Source organism: Phacochoerus africanus, chromosome 6, assembly GCF_016906955.1.
Source record: "Phacochoerus africanus isolate WHEZ1 chromosome 6, ROS_Pafr_v1, whole genome shotgun sequence".
In the NCBI taxonomy this organism is placed as follows: domain Eukaryota; kingdom Metazoa; phylum Chordata; class Mammalia; order Artiodactyla; family Suidae; genus Phacochoerus; species Phacochoerus africanus.
The window spans coordinates 71,327,019-71,348,497 of NC_062549.1; the positions used below are offsets into that span (position 1 = coordinate 71,327,019).

At 43.6% G+C, this 21,479-nt stretch overlaps 1 protein-coding gene across 2 annotated transcripts in view; it reads right to left on the reverse strand.

The window, feature by feature from the left end:
* The window catches only part of NKAIN3 (sodium/potassium transporting ATPase interacting 3), a 558,181-nt gene that overhangs the window by 29,636 nt on the left and 507,066 nt on the right, over nucleotides 1-21,479 (reverse strand). Inside the window, exon 5 of one of the 2 annotated variants that reach the window (XM_047783861.1) lies at nucleotides 9,700-9,760. In XM_047783861.1, coding sequence (XP_047639817.1) covers nucleotides 9,700-9,760 — 61 coding nt within the window. Of the gene's footprint in view, nucleotides 1-8,967; nucleotides 9,761-21,479 lie in introns of those variants that run through there. The other variant, XM_047783860.1, reaches the window with a different exon arrangement.

Consider the following 21,479-nt stretch of genomic DNA (forward strand, 5'->3'; position numbering starts at 1 on the left):
GTCCTGCTGGGAGCTGGTGGGAACCCAGGCTCCTGGCTTTCCTTCTCTTGGCTGCAGTGGAAGAGCCTCTGCTCTGAGCATATGGAGCAAGGGCAGGCAATGGTACCAGGATCACCCCCTCTCTGGCTTCGCTTCCTCGTTCCTAACCCAAGAGTAGACTCCGAAGCCTCAGGGTGGAAAGCTCTGAAACTGAATTTTTTTTGTCTTTTTCTAGGGCCACTTCCCGCAGCATATGGAGGTTCCTGGGCTAGGGAGATGTAGCCGCCAGCCTACGCCAGAGCCACAGCAACGAGGGATCCGAGCCATGTCTGCGACCTACACCACAGCTCACGGCAACGCCAGATCCTTAACCCACTGAGCAAGGCCAGGGATCAAAACTGCAACCTCATCGTTCCTAGTCAGAGTCATTAACCACTGCACCATGACGGGAACTCCTGAAACTGCAGTTTTAAGGGACCTGGAGAAGGCACTGCTAGGAATGAGTGAGGGGAGGACAGAGTGATGGCCGGGCACATGCACTAATGCCACCTTGTGGGACGCAACAGGGCCAGTGGCTGCAGCAGGTGCTTCTCTGCTGTGTCACCTGGCAGCTCAGGGACAGCTGGAGAGAAAGGAGGACTTAGGGGTCTGGCAGGTGGGGCTGGCAGACCAGCGCAGTGGGAGGACTGAGAGAGGGGAGGTGGGTTGGCAGAGGGATATTGAATTTAGAGTTAAAATGACAGCACAGGGGACCCTGTCAGACTGCTGGTACCTACTCTCCCCTCGGGCTCCTAAATTTCCCCACTAATAACCCAGAATAAAACCATTGCCCAGGATCCACATAAAATCCTTACGGTCCCCTGTCTCCCTCACTGCATTTAGGGTACCGTGAGGATGTGAATTTTTAAATTTGTTACTCCCTCATAATCACATCTGGCTCCCAAATCCCTCATCTTCCAACCTGAACCATCTGGATGGCAGGTCTTTCAGCCTTTCTTCAGGAGGGGAGGGCCAGCCACCACCCACGGCTGTTGGTAACCATGAGAACCTGGGGCCGGGCTGTCGTGATCAGGGATGGAGGGAGGTGCTCTCCCTGGAGCGGAGGGACATTTGTGCAGAACACTTGCTGCAAGGGATGAGCTTTCCACTCCCAGGGCTGTTGGTCTAGACCAGAACCCTCAGAATGTTTGGAACAGCTGCCCCAAATTCACCGTTTGCAAATGAATGGAGAGAAGTGATGCACTTGATCATGCCCTGAGAGAACTCCCACCACAGCTCCAGGTGTCACCCACAGAGCTGCGGTGTTAGAGCTCAGAGTGCCCTGGGGACCCCTAAGAGGTGGCTCCATGTGCTAATGAGCGGGGGCTAAATACTGGCAGAGGTAGGACCACCTTCATTTAAATCATTCCTGACATACAGTTTCAAGCGGAAACAAAGAAAATTACATCCCCTCTCTGGCGTGTGGGTGTTCTGCTTATTGGTGTCAACTTTCCATCAAAACAGGCCATAATGAGTAGCTAAGGAAAATTTCTGGGAAAGAGAAGTGCCCAAACCATTTCTGTCTTATTGTGATTTAGATGAGCTTCTATAGGGCAAGGAATGGGGAAATTTAAATTTTCATAAGATGTGAGGAAAGAGGGACGAGAGAGAACGTAAAGACTTGGGGACATTTTCCTTGCTGTGGGTTCTGTACATATTTGTACAAAATTTGGTACAACATTTGTCCAAGAAGTCTTTACTGATTTCCGGTGATGTTCCAGATACTGACCCAGGTCCTGGGATCCCAGGGTGGGAAGGGCATGATCTCCAGGTGCTACAAGTGGGGAACGCAGAGAAGTAAAAAGTAAGTTGAGCACGAGTTCAGAGACATGCTGAGGGTCTACTGAGGCACGGGGAGAGGGCGTCCAGGGAAAGAGGTTGAAGAACACGTAGGAGCTTTTAGCTACTTGGAGGGAGGTGACAGTGTCTCATTTGGTGACTGCTTAGATGTAGGAAGTGAGGGAAGAGTCACAGAGTATGCCCAAGAGTCTAGCTTGTGTGAGGAGTGGCCATTCCTATAAATGGAGCCGGAGAATAAAAACGAAGAGCTTTCTCCCCCACCTCTGCCAATGGAACTCCTAAGCAACCTTCTGAACCCATTTACTCCTACAGTTATTCACTCAATACTCACCCATTCTCTAGTGTACAGAGTGTCCTTTACATTAGGAAAGGGGTGAGGCCCTGGGGATATCATCACTTTTAAAAATTACAATTGTGAAGTTCCTGCCATGGTGCAGTGGCTTAAGAATCCCACTGAAGCTGCTTGGGTCACTGTGGACATATAGGTTTGATCCCTGGTCCAGTGCAGTGGGTTAAATGATCTGGTGTGGCTGTAGCTGCAACATAAGTCATGGCTGCAGCTCAGATTTCAGTCCTTGCCCCGGGAATTTCCATATGTTGTGGGTGCAGCCATAAAAAAAAATTAGTTATGGTGGGGGAGTTCCCTGGTGATCTAGTAGCAGTAATCTGAACCCCACTGCACCCTGGGTTCAATCTCTGGCCTGGGAACTGAGATCCCCCATCCAACTACTGCACACCACAGCCAAATGCCCCCGACCCCCGTCTGCCAAAACAGAAACTTAGGTTTTCTGGAAGTTCCCTGGGTCAGGTTTGATCCCCTGCTGGGGAACTTCTACATGCTGAGGGTGCAGGTGCAGACAAAAAAAAAAAAAAAAAAAGTGCTGTTTTCAAGGAAAAATACAGTATATGATGAAAGCATATAACAGTATATCCCAGTGCCCACAACTAGTCTCCAGAGGGTGGGAGGGAAGTGGTAAAATGGGGGAGAGGCAGTTAAGCTGAGATCTGAAGGGTGTACATGGGTTATCGAGTCCACAGAGGAAGGAAAGAGCTTGGTGGATGTGGGGAAACAGATGTGACTGGGGATGAGGAAGTGAGGAGAGGAGAAAACACGGCTGTGGCTGGTTCCTAAATTAGGCTGAATGACAGGAGTCCTGGTTTGGAGAGACACAACCTTCTAGGCTCCACTTCACATGGGGTCGGCTTTGACTTTGGAGCTGGTTCTAGTAAAATGCTTTCTCTAGCTTGGCCCCATGGACAGTCCCCACTTGAGTCACTGGTTTGGGGATTTGGGTGTTTATGACATTCTTGAGAGACACTGTCTTTGTTTTTTCAGCTTTATTGAGGTATAATCAACAAAACTGTAATATATTTAAAGTTTAAACATGATGATTTGATATATGTGTACATAATGAAAGGATTCCCACCATTGAGTTAATTAACACATCCATTATGAAGAATTTCTTGTTAACCTACCCAAGACCTGGAATCCTGGCTCTGAACCATTGCACTGTAGCTAGACCCCTATTCTGTGCTGCCTGACCTTCCCCTGTATGGGGCTGGCTTAGGTCTCCATTCTGCTGGTCCCAACTTTTTGACAATGAGTCTGTCCCCTTGGCTGTATTTTGCATTTGAATTCGCTCTGTGGGTGCATCTATCTTCCAGGTCCTTATTTCCTCAAAGGTGTCTTGTTCAGGGATCTACAAACTCAAGCTCTTGCTCTGATGTGACATAGTGGAAATTTAATCCATCTCCCTGTATCTCGACCTTCAAAATTACTGAAAATCCACCCAGTTAAGCTAAAGAGACACAGACCCTCCCTTCGTTAAATAAAAATATTGGAAATTTGGTTTAGGAACCATGAGGTTGAGGGTTCGATCCCTGGCCTTGCTCAGTGGGTTAAGGATCCGGCATTGCCATGAGCTGTGGTGTAGGTCGCAGATGCGGCTCGGATTCCATGTTGCTGTGGCTCTGGCGTAGGCTGGCGGCTACAGCTCCGATTGGACCCCTAGCCTGGGAACCTCCATATGCCACGGGAGCGGCCCAAAGAAATAGCAAAAAGACAAAAACAAAACAAAACAAAACAAAAAAACATGGCACAAATGAACCCACCTACAAAACAGAAACAGACTCACAGACGTGGAGAACAGACTTGTGGTTGTCAAAGGGGAGGGGGAGGGAGTGGGATGGACAAGGAGTTCAGGGTTGTGGCTGCAAATTCTTATATTTAGGATGGATAAGCAATGAGGTCCTGCTGTACAGCATAGGGAACTATATCCAGTCGTTTGGGATAGACCATAATGGAGGATAATATGAGAAAAATAGTATATATGTATGTATGACTGGCTCACTTTGCTGTACATCAGAAAGTGTCACATTATAAATTGACTATACTTTAATTAAAAAAAAACTGAAAGAAAAAAATTTGTAAGTGCGCCGAGCATCTCACTAAATTCTAAACATAATTCTAAACATTTCATTAAATTTGAGAATCCAGTTTGAAAAATGAGTGGCTAGGCCAAGAGAATTTACTTAACAATATAAACTCAACAGTCCTTTTTCATTGAATGCTATGTGCAAGGCATTTTCTAGGCTCTAGGATTATATCAGGGAACAAAATATAGATTCCGAACTCAGAGATCTTCTAGTAGAAAGATTAGCCAGTAGTTTTGTGCTATTTGGCAGAGTTACAGGGAAATGCTTTTGGCTCTAAATCTAAACTGTGGTGAGAACAGCTACATGTAACTCCCCAGATAGTTTCCAAAAGAAATATAGACTCTCCAAGAAGCAGTAAGATTCTTAATGGCTTATTGGACCACAGCTATGACTCCTTTGAAATGTTGACTCTGACCACAAGATCACTCTCCCCTGAATCTTATGCTTTTCTCCATCTGTGACTGTCACAAAATTCTCCTGTGCCTCCACCCTTGTATGATCAGGCCATCTGAGATGGATGTTCACTCTCTGTACATCCCTGATTTCAGGTGACCAGTCCCTGCTTCACCTATATCCTACCCACACGACAGACCTTCCCTCTTAATCACAGAGCCTATCGGTAAATGACTGCACACTTGTCCCAGGCCCGGGTTAGTGACTGTTCCAGTCTGTGGAGCTAAACGTCTCCACTATGATAGCTTATCAAAGGGGCAGTGAGGGGTGTGCCTCTCTGCTCTTTCCCTGGTAACCCATGGGTGAGTCGACCTAGTAGTGTCACTCCAGGCCCCTTTATGCTTTGGACGTGTAAGAAAGATCCTCTACCCAGGAGTTCCGACTGTGGCATAATTGGTTAAGAATCCAACTGCCGTGGCTTGGATTGCTGCAGAGGTGAGGGTTTGATCCCTGGCCCGGGGCAGTGGATTAAAGGATGGAGCAGCTGTGGCTTGGATTTAGTCTCTGGCCTGGGAATTTCCATATGCTGTGGGTGATGTCTCTGTCGCCGACTCTGGGCTTTTTCTTGAGGCTGGGCAAGCACAGGGTTGCAGCTCAGCAACTCTCAACTCTTCTTCTCTAAAGCTCCTCCAGACATTACAAAATGAGGAAGGGAAATTAACACTCAACCTAGTCAGTTTTTCTCCCATTAGCTTCTCTAGTAAAATTAAAGGAAGACATAGGGATTATTTTTATTTCCAATTCCATCATTGCTTCGGTAATAGTATTTTAGTTTCTTAAAAGGTATTCATGGGAAGATAGGCGAATGCGTGGACACCAGCCTGCGAGAAGCCTCAAGGACAGTGGAGATAAGGACTGTTTTTCCAAGAGTCATGCTTCCTTCCAATGAAAAGCTCCCAAAAGTACAGTAGCAGGGGTCTAATAGTTGTATAAAGAGAGCTATTTTGAGATTTTCTTCTTTCTTTTTTTTTTGGTCTTTTTAGGGCTGCTCCCAAGTCATATGGAGGTTCCCAGGTTAGGGGTCGAATTGGAGCTGTAGCTGCCAGCCTACACCACAGGCACGGCAATGCCAGGTCAGAGCCACGTCTGCAACCTACACCACAGCTCATGGCAACACCAGATCCTTAACCCACTGAGTGAGGCCAGGGATTGAACCTGTGTCCTCATGGATGCTGGCCAGATTGACTTCCCCTAAGCCATGACAGGAACTCCTATTTTGAGATTTTCAATGTGAAATACGGAACTCTCATCTGGGGAGTTCATTTCCTTTTCCAAAAATGAACGTTTTCAATTTACATTTCTCCTGCCATTCAACATACACAAGCCAGACTGGCCTTTGCAAGCCTGCACTGATGGCCCGACTGCAATTTGCAACATATATCAGAGGACGTAGTGCTGGCAACAGATCCTCTGAAAAAGAGCCTGGTAATACTTATATAAGTTAATATAATTTTTCAGCATCTTCTGCGTCCCCATCGCACTGCTTGAATTAAAAACATTCTTTTTAGTAAGTCTGACAAGATAGGAACAAGCCCACAGATTCATTTTCAGCGGTTCATGGTTCACAAACAAGACGCTGACATGTTTTTGTGACAACAGTTTCCAGATATCCCAGGCTCACAAAAGCATTCACAGAGATGGATAGATATTAACATAAGAAATAAAAAATGAAGCAGATATAAGGAGGCTTTTTCATTACAAGGAATGATGGAAAGTGCTGACCCCACCTAGCAATACTCCTCCTTTTGTGAGCTTTTTATTTCATTGTCTTTGACCTGCAACCATGGTCTTTATAGGAAATAGCGCAAAAGGCTGAGAGGTAACTAAGAAGATGGGTGGCTAGAAATAAACATTTCCTCAAGCATTTATTACCCTTCAGAAATGTCCATCAGCTGAAACATTAGTCCCATAGAGCCACTTAAGCAATGCAGAGGAGAGAAGTGGATAGTTATTAATTTTTAAGGCCGGCTGACAGCTTTCAGTCCAAGAACAAGGCTTAACTTTGCATTGTGAATAATGCAGAGATTTTCATTAGTTAGAATAGAAATCGAAATGATAAATGATATATTGTCTGCCAAAGTACTGTGACATCACATTATCTATTTGCAGTTACCTTTCGAAAGAAACTTTCCAGAAGTGTACTTAGCTAAACTGGAAGGTTACCAGTGTTGTTTTCTTATTTCACGTTTAAATTTTGGAAAAAAACAATTCAAAGGACATGTCTTCTTGACTTTGGATGGGTAATGCCATAGTCACAGGGCAGTTCATTATGGCACCTGAGAGCTAAGCTCTGGCACAAATTGTACTAGTCTATGAGATCTAGACATAGAAATCTAGACTTGGTTTCAGACATTTCTTCTGGCTCACATCTGCCTTCTGAAGACTCTGGGACAATTTAATTACAGCTGCACTTTGGTGCCTACTTCTCTCAATAAAAAATGTAAAATTACCCTCACTTGAGAACTATCAGACTAAAAGGTTTGTGATTGCTTTTTACTGTCATCTTTCTCCAGCACAGATTATCATGTCAGGTTGGTCTAGGGCATCTTTGCTTCATTTTGAATGCCGAAGACCCTTTTGGCTATATTATTTGAATTGATAGTAACACAACGATATCCAAATGTCTCTGGGTAACTTAATGTATGGATCTAATAAAAAACACTCGAGGTAAACCATTAATAGAACAGGCTGCTGGCAGCTGCTTCAAAGCCAGTTTGATGGGCATTAAAATAGCTGATTTAGAGATTTCTATGGAGAAACTTAAGCTAATTAAAGATTCTACAGTCAATGAAACTACAATATCTGCCAGCCGCAATACGATCCATATACACTGACATTATTACTCTAAAAAAGGCTGATAGAAGGTCAAAAATCTTCTTATCCAATTTAGATGAGTCTTTTATTTTGCATGTCATTCTGCATTTCCAAGTTTTGCTTCAAATCACAAGCCTCAAGGAAAAGTCCTTTATGTATTTGTCCTACTAGACAAAAGATGCCTATTGATTAATCTGCCTGTCTTCATACAATGAGATAGGACGAAGCATTAGCATCATTTGAAAGCCTCCAATCAGCTCAGTGAGGAGAAGAAAAAGAACACTTTTGATACCTGCTCAAAAGTACTTTATAAGGTGTTCACCTGGGATTTACTAATCAATGTATCATTTTTTTTGGGGGGGGAGAGTATTTATTCAGCCCCAATTCTAATAGTATTTTTTTAAAGTCCCAATTCCAGTTAAAATTGTTCTTGCTCAACTGGTTGCTTTCTGCCGTGCAGGCTGTCTTGCTGTGCATTGGAAGCATGCTGCTGATTTGCTAGACATTAACTTTGTCACATTTTACAATGACTCATAAATCGCCTGAAAATATACGTTTTAAAGTTAACCTCGTAGTCGGAAGTGTTGTCATTACAACAGCACTTCTGAAGTCAGAAACTTTGCAGCTCATCTAACACTTAAAAAACAAAATACCCCCAAGCAAACACAAAAGATGTTGATGTTGTATGCTTGTGGTTTTTGCTCTGATGAGTTTAATCTCAGTGTCTAATATTTCTTCCAGTTGCTAAATCCTCATTGTCAACTGGATTTCAGTTCATACACCATGTGCTGTACCTATTTGGAGGCAAGCATTCATCTTTTGGGGTTGTGTTCTAGCAAGAAGTTGTAATGGTTAGCCAGACACTTAACTTCATTTTTCTTGAGTCAACTTTATAACTCAGGCTGTAACTGCAGTGATATAACCAAATCTCTGGGATGGGTGGGTGTGATTTGTTCATTTAATAATCCCCCCCCCCTTTTTTTTTTTTTTTATACGGCTGCATCTGTGACATATGGAAGTTCCCAGACTAGCGTTGAATTGGAGCTGTGGCTGAGCCTACACCATAGCCACAGCAACAAGGGATCTGAGCTGCATCTGCAACCTACACCACAGCTCACAGCAACACTGGATCCTCAACCTACTGAGTGAGACCAGGGATTGAACCTGTGTCCTCATGGACACTGTGTTAGGTTCTTAACCTGCTGAGCCACAATGGGAACTACATAATCAATTACTTAAAAAAAAATAAAATTTTCCTTGGTATTATTTGAGCCCATAATGAAGTTGTGCCAGGAAGCGCCTTGTACATTAGCAGGTGCTAAATAAGTGCCAGTTGCTAACCTATGTTGCTATATTTCTGCCCACATGACTTCAGGTAACATGTCTTTCTTTTTTCTTTTTTGGTGTTCTGCTAAAATATGCTACTTCACTTTTTTTTTTTTTTTGGTCTTTTGTCTTAGGGCCGCACTCATGGCATATGGAGGTTCCCAGTCTAGGACTCGAATCGGAGCTGTAGCTACTGGCCTACACCACAGCCACAGCAATGCTGGATCCTTAACTCACTGAGCAAGGCCAGGGATCGAACCCATGTCTTCATGGATACTAGTTGGGTTCATTAACCATTGAGCTATGATGGGAACTCCAGCTTTTTCTCTTTTTTTTAACCATTCCATTAACTCTTTTTCAGCATCTTTTCTTTTCTTTTTTTTACATCTCTTGTTGAAGACTGTCATATTTAGTTTTCTCAGAGCATTTTACATCGTTTGTATACATAGAGTTCTTGGTGTAATGTATTGTTGTATTGATGTTATTGCTATTAGTCAGAATTTAACATTTTGCAGGCAACATAGTTACAGTTGGTGATGGATTAAAAAACCCTAATTCTCGACTCAGAAAAACATTTAGGTCTTTGATGAAGAGTTCCTGAGATGACAAGACAGCAATGCATAGGCACCTGTGTCTCTGACCACCCTCCCCCATGACCTGGATTGAGAGCTTCAGAGCTTGGTGCCATCTTATTTGTGCACATAGTTTGTAATGGTTTGATTACGACTTGACTATGCTGATTTCCATCATTTAAAATTCCAAATACAAGAGACTGTATAACCCTGTCATGATCAGTTGTGCAAACTCATTCTCATCCAAAATAAACCCACACATAGATGTAATAGTACTTACACGTGTCCTCTTCTTCCATGAAGATACTGATGACATAACAGGCATACACAAAACCAACCAACTGCAAAGGAGAAAAAAAAAGACCTTAAAAATCTATAGGACAAATGCCTATAATCAAAGAACCCATGTCACCAATAGATAAAGGATATAAGTAGTATTGTCTCTGGATTTGTAATAGAAAAAAAATCTTAAAATTGTTTATGCTATTTAATTTTTTTTGTTTTTTTTTGTTTTTTTTTTTTTCTTTTTAGGGCTGCGCCCATGGTGCATGGAGGTTCCCAGGCTAGGGGTCAAATTGGAGCTACAACTGCTGGCCTATACCACAGCCACAGCAACTCAGAATCCAAGCTGCATCTGCAACCTACACCACAGCTCATGGCAACGCTGGATCCTTAACCCACTGAGCAAGGCCAGGGATCGAACCCAGGTCCTCATGGATGCTAGTCGGGTTCATCAACCACTGAGCCATGATGGGAACTTCTCCCTAAATGTTTTTAAAAAATTGCTGTGGTTTTCAAGAACCCTTTCATGTCTACTGAGCTTTTTTTTTTTTTTTTTTGGCCTTGCCCAAAGCATGTGGAAGTTCCCCAGCCAGGGATCTAATCCCAGCCACAGCAGCGACAACAATGAATCCTTGATCACTGAGTCCTTGACTGCTAAGCCACTAGGGAATTCCCAAGAGCTTTCTAAAATAGTACACAGAAATGGAAAAAAAATGTAGATATTTTACTTAGATTTTGATTTGGGATTTATAGTTCTTATGTTTTAAAATCACCACGCATTTTCAGAACATATATTTTTAAGTTTTGACTATTTATAAAGCAACTTCTAGCAACCCTCATTATTACTACACTGATTTTAATATTTAATTACTGCAAAGGGAATCAAAATATGTTCATTGTAAATTAAATACCAAGCATTTACTTAATTATCAAAAATGCTCTGAGAATGTAAATTCTATTTAAATACTAAATTGTTTTGTTAATTATATTGGAAGAAAAGGTATTAACTTTCAGGTCATTCATCATAACATAAGAGAGAAGAGATAATTTATACTTTGGGTACTATTATAAAAGCATAAGCGCAAGTGCCAGTCTATAGGCTTTTTAGTTTTTCGCACTGTTTTCTGTACTTATTATACTGAGAAGATGATTTTTATTCTATGGAGCCAGAGACACTGCAGTTTCGGGAGGACAAAATTATCAGTGAATTCCGTCTAGTCTAAAATTACTCTGATAAGTACTTTGATGAAATAGCTATCTCAAGTAAGGGTTATACAGTCTGTCTTCCTTCCTCTCTCTCCATTGTTAAAGTCTGTCTCTGCCTCCCTCCTTATAAAATAACACTTGAAAAGAAATTTTTTCTGGTACACCCGGAGCCGAAGGCTGAAGTTACCAAAGCAGAGAACAGGATATCTGGTGTTTGTGACCTGCTTATAGATCAGGAGCCTGAACTCATGATCTACCTCTAGATGGTCCAAGAAGTCTTTGAGAGGTGAGAGGGGAAGGCGTGAGAGGGTCTTCCATAGAGTTCCAGGGAGCCAAGTTTCCAGTCACCCCCTGGAGTGCCTCTCCTCAACTTGTTAGGAGACCATTGACCAAAACTGCCCACCCTGGCCAAGCACAACAGTAGCTACTTGCATGAGTTGTCTCCCAACAGGAGGCCCTGATAAGGAATGTGGTGCTGCCCTGAAGACCAACTGGGAGGACTGGGGAGGGGCCAGTAGGACGGAGGAGACAACCGGCCTCCCGGACCCTTGGAGCTGGAATCCATCTTGGCAGAGAGATGTGAGCACCACTAAGAAGGACCCCGGGCCAGACCAAGTATGGACCAAGCACGACGACTGGCCAGAGACAACCCAGACACTAACCCCACTCCCATAAACCTGAGACTGTGAGCCATGGGGCAGAGCTGTTTTCCCAGGTTCCCTCACCTGCTGCTCTCCGCCCAGGCGCCCCTTCCCAATAAAGTCTCTTGCTTTGTCAGCACGTGGGTCCTCAGACAATTCATTTCTGAGTGTGAGACAAGAGCCCATTCTCAGGCCTCGGAGGGGGGGTCCCTTTTCCTACAACAAACTCAAACCAAGAGAGGGGGTACTTCAGGAGATCCTGTCGTGGCTCAGTGGATAAGAACCTGACTAGTATCCATGAGGACACAGGTTCAATCCCTGGCTTTGATCAGCGGGTTAAGGATCTGCATTGCCGTGAGCTGTAGTGTAAGTAAAGATGCTGCTTGGATCTGGCGTTGCTGTGGCTGTGGTGTAGGCTGGCAGCTACAGCTCTGATTTGACCCCTAGCCTGGGAACTTCCATCTGCTGTGGGTACGGCCCTAAAAAGATGAGAAAAAAAAAAAAAAGAAAGAAATTTTAACTTAAAATGAACACTCAACCCCACCCTCCCTGGTTTGCCTTCCAGCTATTACAAGAGACCTGGAAAATGCTAACTGTTAATGGCTATACCAGCCATCACTTTGTTACATAGTTATACATCTAAAGATTCAAATCTAATCAACCTCTAAGGAATTTAATATAAAAATAAAAATTTAGCTTTTGCAAGAAACTTTTTAATGATTCCTTTTTTTTTTTTTATTTTAAAAAAAGTTTTATTGGAGCTCCCATTGTGAACCTGACTAGTATCCATGAGGACGCAGATTTGATCCCTGGCCTTGCTCAGTGGGTTAAGGATTTGGCATTGCTGGGAGCTGCAGTGTAGGTCACAGACACAACTCTGATCTGGGGTGGCTATGGCTGTGGCATAGGCTGGCAACTGCAGCTCTGATTTGACCCCGAGCCTGGGAATCTCCATATGCCTTGGGTGTGGGCCTAAAAATACAAAAAAAAACCCCAAAAAAACCAAAAACACAAAACACCTTATTGAAGTATAGTTGATTTACAATGTTGTGATAATTTCTGCTGTACAACAGAGTAATTCAGTTATACATGTACACACATCCATTCTTTTCCCATATAGATTATCACAGAATATTGGGTAGAGTTCTCTGTGCTATACAGCTTGTCCCCCTTGGCTGCACCCATGACACATGAAAGTTCTGGGAGAGGGACCAAACTCAAGCCACAGCAGTGACAACACCAAATCCTTAACCCCTAGGCCACAGGGAGCTACTTTAATGATTCTAATGCAAGTCTCCTTCCAGGCTAAACAAAAAGGGGTTGATCAGATGACTAATACTGAAGAGCAAATGCAAGTTAGGTAGTTCTGGCTCCATCATTGGAATATGTGCAACTGAAACTGAGGGAGAGGTTTGAGGTTAGGATGAGATGAGTTATAAGGACTGTGTGTAAGAAGATGATCATAGAGGTACTTTTATAAAGGCAAAAGCAACAAGCTCAACTGAGTAACTTTACAAATCTGTTTTTCAAAAAAAAAATCTTTTTATTTAAGGTTTTTTTATCTTATATTTTTTCCCTGTGTTTTAGGATCATGGACTATTTTAAAATTATTGTACTATAACTGTGTTTCTGAAAAGACTCATTGTCTATGTACTGAAGATAACTGGCAATACAGTTTTCTGTTTTTCCAGATGAGTCTCTTGACTGACAGAAGGTAAGATCAGGTTCTTCATTATAGTGACACAACACTATCCATCTCTATTCAGTGAATTTTTTTGTTGTTGTTAATGAAATGTGAGAACACTCAGTTTTAAAAGAACAGAGCATTGCATAGCAAGAGAAAATTTGTCAGATCCAATTATTTATTAATGGACCTTCATAATATCTTGATGGATGAAAAGAAAGGAAATTTGACTAAGTAATTGAAATATACAATACCATTAGCTGGAAACAATAAGATAAAGACATGCCATACTAGAAACAGATGATTGTCTAGGCCTTCGAACAATTTGCCAACCATAATCTCAATACTGTAACAAATAAATTAATTAAAATATATCCTTTTACTTTTGCTTTATTGATTGGCATAGTAATAAAATATTTATTCCCCAAATTACTTTTGCTATCATGATTAACCAAACTGCTGTTTAATTAATAATGTTATTCTCATGAGAACATGTCTAGACATCATGTTAATCACTAATTTGTACATAGCTGACTGTTGTGTAGTTCTTGGTTTCCCAGCATATGAGTTGAAACAGTCTCTGTGGCTTTCTGCTTATCTCCAAGAAATGGAATAAAATGCATTCTTGCCAATAGCAAAGACACACAAAATAAATAACATCAGGATAATAATCCCGATTATTTCTGCTTTAAATAAAGTTTTAAGAGTCCTTTATTTTAAAGACACCCCTTTTCACTTCCATTAAAGCTATCCATCTCTATAGTTATAATATTTAAATGTTTCTCTTCCATGTTATAAATTCTGACCTCATAAATTCCACTTTTTTCAATATATTAAAAGGCAAATGGCATAAGCCTTGATTCAGACACCACTTTGTGTGAAGAGATTGATTCCTTTTTGCAAGTTGGATCTGTATCTGAGACTGATTTGTTTGGGGCTGCAGGCCTTGTATAAGGATCGACAAGATTTGGTTTCACACAAGCAGATACGAGCATGATGACAGTGGTCTGTATGTTCTGCTAAGTGTGGGTCTCAGTAAGAATGAATCAAAGACATGAGTCGTCTCTACAAGTTTGAGTGTCTTAAGGCATCACTTTGAGATGAATAGAGGGGTGAGGAAAGCTGACATAGGGAACTCATTGAGAGGAGCGCATTCAGGCCTAGCCTCGGGGTGACACAGTTGGGGGTTTGAGGGAAGCCAAAAGGGATCCTCGAACAAAAACAACTCCTCACCACCCCCCCAGCATTCACACCAACATTTCAGGCCTAAAGCTTAAGAGGACCTGTAAGGAATGACAGAAGTTTCTCTATGCAACACAGGTTCTAAACGGTTCTTTGTTGGTCCATTTTTCCTCACGTCCAAAACAACTTTATAAAGGTTTTACCAGTGCTGTCGATGGGGGCAGGCAGAGGCTGAGATGCTTAGCTCTGTGCAGAGCTATATGCTGACAAAAGTCCAAAGTTGAACGATTGTGAGTTGAAAGCTTCCGTACATAATTTATTTGGGTTAGGGTGTTATGCTACCTGTAAAAGAAAGCATAGCTACCTAATGTCAAGAGTGTGCAGAGTTTGGGACTTTATTCTACTTAAAATCTAACCAGTTAGCCTGTTACCCTTTCATGGATGCTGGACTGGAGACTGAGGACTTTAGTACTCAAAGTCCAGAAGCCAGCATGAGCATCACGTCTCTTTGCTGCATCCCGTGTCCCCACCCCCACCCCCGCCATGATGGACCCCTGTACATATGGTGGGTTGTGTTGCAGGAGAGGAATATCGAGCTACTTAAAAAAAATAATAAAGTGGGTTGTATTGCAGGAGAGGAATATTGAGCTACTTAAAAAAAAATAATAAAGACCAACAACAGGAAAATGAGCAAAGATCATGGAGCGCTAAGCCACAAAGAGTTAAGAAGACATAAACTGTGTCATACATCAGTCATAAATTAAATGCACATGAAGACTACAAGAAAACCATGCTGTCAGCTAATTTTGCCATCATTTTTGTTCCTTTATTCTTGTAGGTTTGTGTTAGCAAGGATGGTCAGAGAGATAGTTTCATACACTACATTTGGAAGAACAAATTGGCTAAAACCGTTATACTCTTTCACCTAATAATTTTTCCTCTAAAAAGCCATCATACTTAGATATTTAAAAAAATATTTTTAACGACTTTTTGGGAGTTTTTTTTTTTTTTTTTTTGTCTTTTTAGGGCCATACCCGTGTCTTATGGAGGTTCCCAGTCTAGGGGGCCAGTCGGAGCTGTAGCCGCCAGCCACAGCCACAGCCACAGCAACGAGGGATCTGAGCCAGTCTGTGATCTACACCACGGCTCACAGCAGTGATGGATTCTTAACCCACCGAGTGAGGCCATGGATGCTAGTCGGGTTTGTTAACTGTTACAGCAAGAGGAAGCAAGCCTATTCTTTGTCTGGGGTGGGATGGGGGAAAAGTTATCTCATCCCTAAGAGTTGCTTGCTGAAAACACAACCCTGAAAATGGCTCAGTAAAGAGTAATGATAAACTACTACTATAGATAAACTATCTACAGAGGGGATTTAAAGCCACATGACTGGATCAAACTACCAAGGAAGTGAGTGAAGGCGGAGAAGTCCTGGGATAAAGTTCTAAACACGACTACATTTACAGGTCAGAGGGACGCTAAACAACCAGCAAAAGAGATTGGAAACGACTGACCAACGACATACAGAGAAAGCGAGGGCCATCAGCTGTGCCCAAGGTCCCTCACTGGATTCTTGACCACTAGATTGGGTAAAGTGGAGGAAATGGATGACCTTGGTGGGAGCTGTTTTAATGGAGGGTGGGGCAAAAATCTGATCAGAGTGGGTTCAAGAGGAAATAGGAATGTCAGCCATCGTTTCAAGGCATTTTGTCTCAAAGGAGAGTCGAGAAAGGGAGAGCAGCTGGAGAAAGATGTGAGGTCGATGGCTTTTTTTTTTTTTTTTGGTCTTTGTGTTTTTGTTTTTTAAAAGTGGGCACTGCTACATGTTTCTTTTCTAATGGGGATAAATTCTTAAATCATGATTCATAACTTGGGGTCGCAGAGAACAAAGATTCTTTGGCCTGTCCAAGCACATGCACATTTTAATCTGTTCCCAAGCCCTGTATGATTCTGCCTCCACCTGGCTTTCAGGCTCATCATCCACCATTCTCTGCCATGAGCCTAAGTTCCAGCTCCCAGAGGGTACCCCATTCTTTGCTTGCCCATACTCCCTAACCTGTTCTCATGTCTCCGCCTACACAAACCCTCTCCTCTTTTAAGCCCTGTTGCTAGTGCCCTTTCCTTTGGTCTCCAGTGGACATACCTCTGGTCTGAGCTAATATCTTTATTCTGACATGTCCCATCCTGCCTTGTATGGTACCTTGTATCGTACTTATCCTCTGGGTAGATCCTTGAAGGCAGGGCCCTCAGAGGGAGCGGACAGAACGGCCACTTGCTCTGAGAGTCCTGCCTTGGTTCCTACCTGGGAAGAGCCTCACAATCCACCATGAAGGCACAGTTCCCATGACTGTACAGTCTACTTGTGTGTCTGTCTACACCACCAGGCTCTGGTGGAGGGAACTTTTTCTCAGTTCAACTTTTCATTTCGGACACATTGTCTGGTACGGAGAAGGCACTCGTTGAATGTTTCTGAATGAATAAATGATGAGAAGCACTGCATTTCAAAGCAGAGGGGGGTAGGGAAGCCAGTATGCCTGAAATCAGAATCCCAGCATGTCAGCAAGGCTGAAATTCCCCTTATCATTCAGCCAGAGTAAGAGCCAGCTCTGCTCACGTGCAGCTACAGACTTGACTTGATACGTTGCATAGGTTTTGTTTGTTTTATTTTAATTTTTATTAGAATTTTTAAAAAATTATAGTTGATTTACAATGTGCCAATTTCTGCTGTACAGCTATGTGTATCCAGGCATACACGTATATACATTCCTTTTCTTATATTACCTTCCATCATGATCTATCCCAAAAGATTGGATATGGTTCCCTGTGCTATAGAGCAGGACTTCATTGCTTACTCATTCTAAATGTAATAGTTTGCATCTACTAACCCCACATGCCCAGTCCATCCCACTCCCTCCTTCCCCCTTGACAACCACAGTCTGTTCTCTACATCTGTGAGTCTGTTTCTGTTTGGTGGATAGGTTCATTTGTGCTTTATTTTATTTTATCTTGTTTTATTTTTAATGGCCACACCTGTGGCACATGGACGTTCCCAGTCTTGGGGTTGAATTGGAGCTGCAGAGGCAGGCCTGTGCCACACTCATGGCAACACTGGATCCGAGCTGCATTCCATGACCTGTGCTGCAGCTTGTGGCAATGCTGGAACCTTAACCCACTGAGCGAGGCCAGGGATCGAACTCACATCCTCATGGATATTATGTTGGGTTCTTAACCCACTGAGCCACAACAGGAACTTCTGTACCACATCTTAATCCATTCTCCTGTCGATGGACATTTAGGTTGTTTCCATGTCTTGGCTAGTGTGAATAGTGCTGCCATGGGTGTATGTATCTTTTTGAATTATGGTTTTATCTGGGTAGATGCCCAGGCATGGGACTGTATTTAGTTTTCGGAGGGCCCTCCATACTGTTCTCCATAGATCTGTGCTTTTCTGCCATCTGGGTCAATGCCATAAGCAAGAGAACAAGCCAATGACTGAATGATACTGGATGGATGTAACATAAACACGTCGAAGAAAAGGGATTCTAGGGATATTAGGCTATCTTCACCTATGAGTTGACTACTGGTTGATTTTACACAAAGCCAAGTAAGTTCTGAAGTACATTAAAAATAGCTACAGGTGTTCCTGAACACATGCTGCTTCCTTCCCTGGGGAGAGGAGAAGTCATGTGATGGAATAAGACGTTCCCAACCACTTTACTGAGGTGATACAGTGGTTTTCCTGAGGAGGGTGCTCTACCCCTCCCAGCAAGTCTGCATGCAGCCTGCCCCCGTCAGGTCAGGATGACAATGTCCAGACAAGACACAGGGTTACTAACTGGGGTCTCTTCCAACTGCCTCCTCTAGGCTTTGGGTGATGGCTCGCCCTGCATTTTGGACGCCCTTTCCAGGGAGTTATTTAAAAACTCTGAGGCTAAAGAACAGGCAGCAGGGGGACAGGTCTCATCTCACAGAGCTGCGTGGACACATTTCTTTCTCTACGGCTCCCAGGAGGGCCCTTCTGTGCAGCTGTCACCCATGTCCATCTGTTCTCTCCTGTGTGCCCAGCTGAACGGAAGTCTAGGAGCTTCAGATCCTCGGGGGAGGAAGCCCTCGGAGGGACCGGCTTCTTATTTATTTGGATCACTCCGGGGAGAGGATCCTCGGAGTCCTAGTCATTCCTAACCTACTTGGTTTTTTAAAAACTGAAATTAAAAATATATTGTTCTAACCGACTTGTTTTTTAAACAAGCTGCTCCTCCTTTTCCTTCAGGAATCCAGAATTTGTTACGTCTGTTTATGGAGGTGTCCTATGCCAAGTGAAGCCTGAAATTATTTGAAGACATTTGGTTCACTCTCCTAAGAGTCCCACTGGCACCCTGGGCTCCAAATGAATCAATGAATATGGAAATAAGTTGTTTCCTCCACGATGACCATAAAAATGCACAACAGCAACAGCATCGCATTTATTTGGGCTTTGGGGATTTACTGTCCTTGTGTGTGGGAAAAGCACTTGTGCAGACAGTCAAAATGGAAAACAAATGGTTTGCTGGCTTCTACTGAAGAAGATAAGCGTTTTAATGACAAGCTTTTGTGATGCAGGCCCTCTGCACAAGCCAGCTCAGCAAAATCAGAGGACGTGAAAGTTACTCGGACTCGCAAAGAGCGTTGTTTCCAGTGCATTTCTGGTGTCAAGTTATTCCAGTGCATTTCTGGTGTCAAGTTATTCAAACAAACAAATCTATTTAAGCAGATCATACCTGGAACTTTTCTAAATGTCCACTGCCAAGCTCTTTAATTCTTCAGTGGTGTCATATAAATAGTTTGATTGGGGAGTTCCCGTTGTGGCTCAGTGGGTTAAGAACCCGACATAGTCTCCAAGAGGATGTGGGTTCAAGCCCTGGCCTCACTCAGTGGGTTAAGGATCCAGTGCTGCGGCAGCTCCAATTCAACTCCCTAGCCCAGGAACTTTTTACAGCACATGCGGCTGTAAAAAGAAAATAAATAAATAAATTTCAGCTATCACTACTGTCTGAAAAAAAAAAAATTGGTAGGGTCCTAGCACCTGAGTGTTATGAGATAATTTGAAGAAAAATATTTCAATTAAGGAGAATGTCTTTGAGTTTTTATCCATGTTATAATCCTAAACAAAAAGCTAAAATTCAGTCTGTTACTATGTGAGACTAACACGAATGTTGTTTGGGGATAAAGAGTTGTCTTGTGCTGGTGTCAGAATGTGATGGGTAAGGTCTGGGGTGAGCCTCCCTGTCTCTGGATGTGGGCATTTATTCCAGGTTACAGCAAGCTCTGCCTCCCCCATCCCTGACGCTTTACATGGAATCAGGTGCAGGTAACCGAGTAAAACTGGGCTTGGGCAGGGCCCTCTGCCCGTGTCCACCCAGACTGGCCTCAGACTCACCTGTTCCACCTTCTGTCCCTGTGCCCATCTTGAGCTGTTGACTTTGCCCTCTAGCTACTCAGACCTATTGTTCTGATGACTCATTTGGGGTGTGTGTGTGTGGGTGTGTGTGTGTGTTTTAGGGCTGCACCTGTGGCATATGGAGGTTCCCAGGCCAGGGGTTGAACTGGAGCTGCAGCTGCTGGTCTACGCCACAGCCACGCCACCACTGGATCTCAGCCACCTCTACGACCTATGCTACAACCCAGCAATGCCAGATCCTTGACCCACTGAACAAGGCCAGGGAGCAAACCCACATCTTCATGGACACTATATTGGGTTCTTAACCCATTGAGCCACAATGGATCTCCTGATGACTCATTCTGAATCTGCTCTGTGGCTTACTAGAGCATGTTGACTCTTTTTGTGCCCCTCAGGGTCAAGGATGGGCAGCTTCAGTGTCTCAGGAGAGACATTCCTGCCAAAGCACCCTCAATCCAGCCTGCCACTGGACCACACAACCCAACAGTGGGCTGTCCATCTCCAAATCTTACGTGTTGGAGACCTGAGATCCCCAGAGCATGCACTGGAAGGCAGTGGATGGCAGAGCAGCTATGCTCTGAGGCCCATCACAGTCAGCCAGGCCCTGCCCTATGGGCACACAGATTTCCACGTCTGTCCATTGCCACCCACTTCCCAACGAGGACCTGGCTCAGTGAGTAATGGAGTTATAGAGGGGACATTAACTGGAGTCCTGTCTCTTGTGGACACTGCTCCCGCCACGAGGGGACAATCATGTAACCGCAGTAGACATCTCAGCCCCTTGTTGCGGATAGAGTTGCATGTGGATATATAGATCTTAACCCAAGAGAAAGACAGGCATTCTTCTGCTTTTATGTATCTATGCAATTGAGTGGAGACATTTTGCAATATGGAAGTCTAATTATCTGTAATTAAATGGGGTCTTTGTAGGTGTCTTAATTTGCTTAAGGGATATAGTTGAAAGCCTCACCTAGGGAACTGTAGCTGATGCTGTGATCTACCTGGCTAATTTAGGACAAGGAGTCAATTTCACCTAACTCCACCTTCTTGAACCGGAGACAGAATGAGACCGATGATGCGGTGGTCTAGTTCCGAAAAGCCCCCAGGGAGTTCTGTGTGAGAAACTGGCCACAGAACCAGGGTGCACCAGCCTTTGGAGTGAATGAAACTTTGAGTGAAGCAGATGTGTTGCCTAGGGCCTGCCGTACTTCTCTGTTGTGCAGCAGCTCACTTCCCCTCCACTCCCTGTCCTGGACCACATGACCCCCTCTGCCCATGGTCTCCGTGCTGTTCTTGCACTTCCTTGGTTCTGAACCTCTGCATCTCTTCTCTCTTGACTGTTGGACCAGCTTCACGGTCCCTGGAACCAGTGACGTTCTTTGGAGGGATTCAAGGAGCTCTATCTAACACCTGGGGAATCAACACAAACCCACTCTTGCTGCTAGTGTTGTTCCACTGTCTTCAGTTCTCAGGATAGTTTTCAGCCTTGTTCCTGGAATCCAGTGCTTACCTGACAGTTAATGTTTATAGTGGTCCAGCTTTGTGGTGGAGAAATCTTGGTTCAAATATTGACTTTGCCACTACTATCTGAGCGACCTTTGGCAAGGTATTTAACCTCTCGGAGCCTCAGT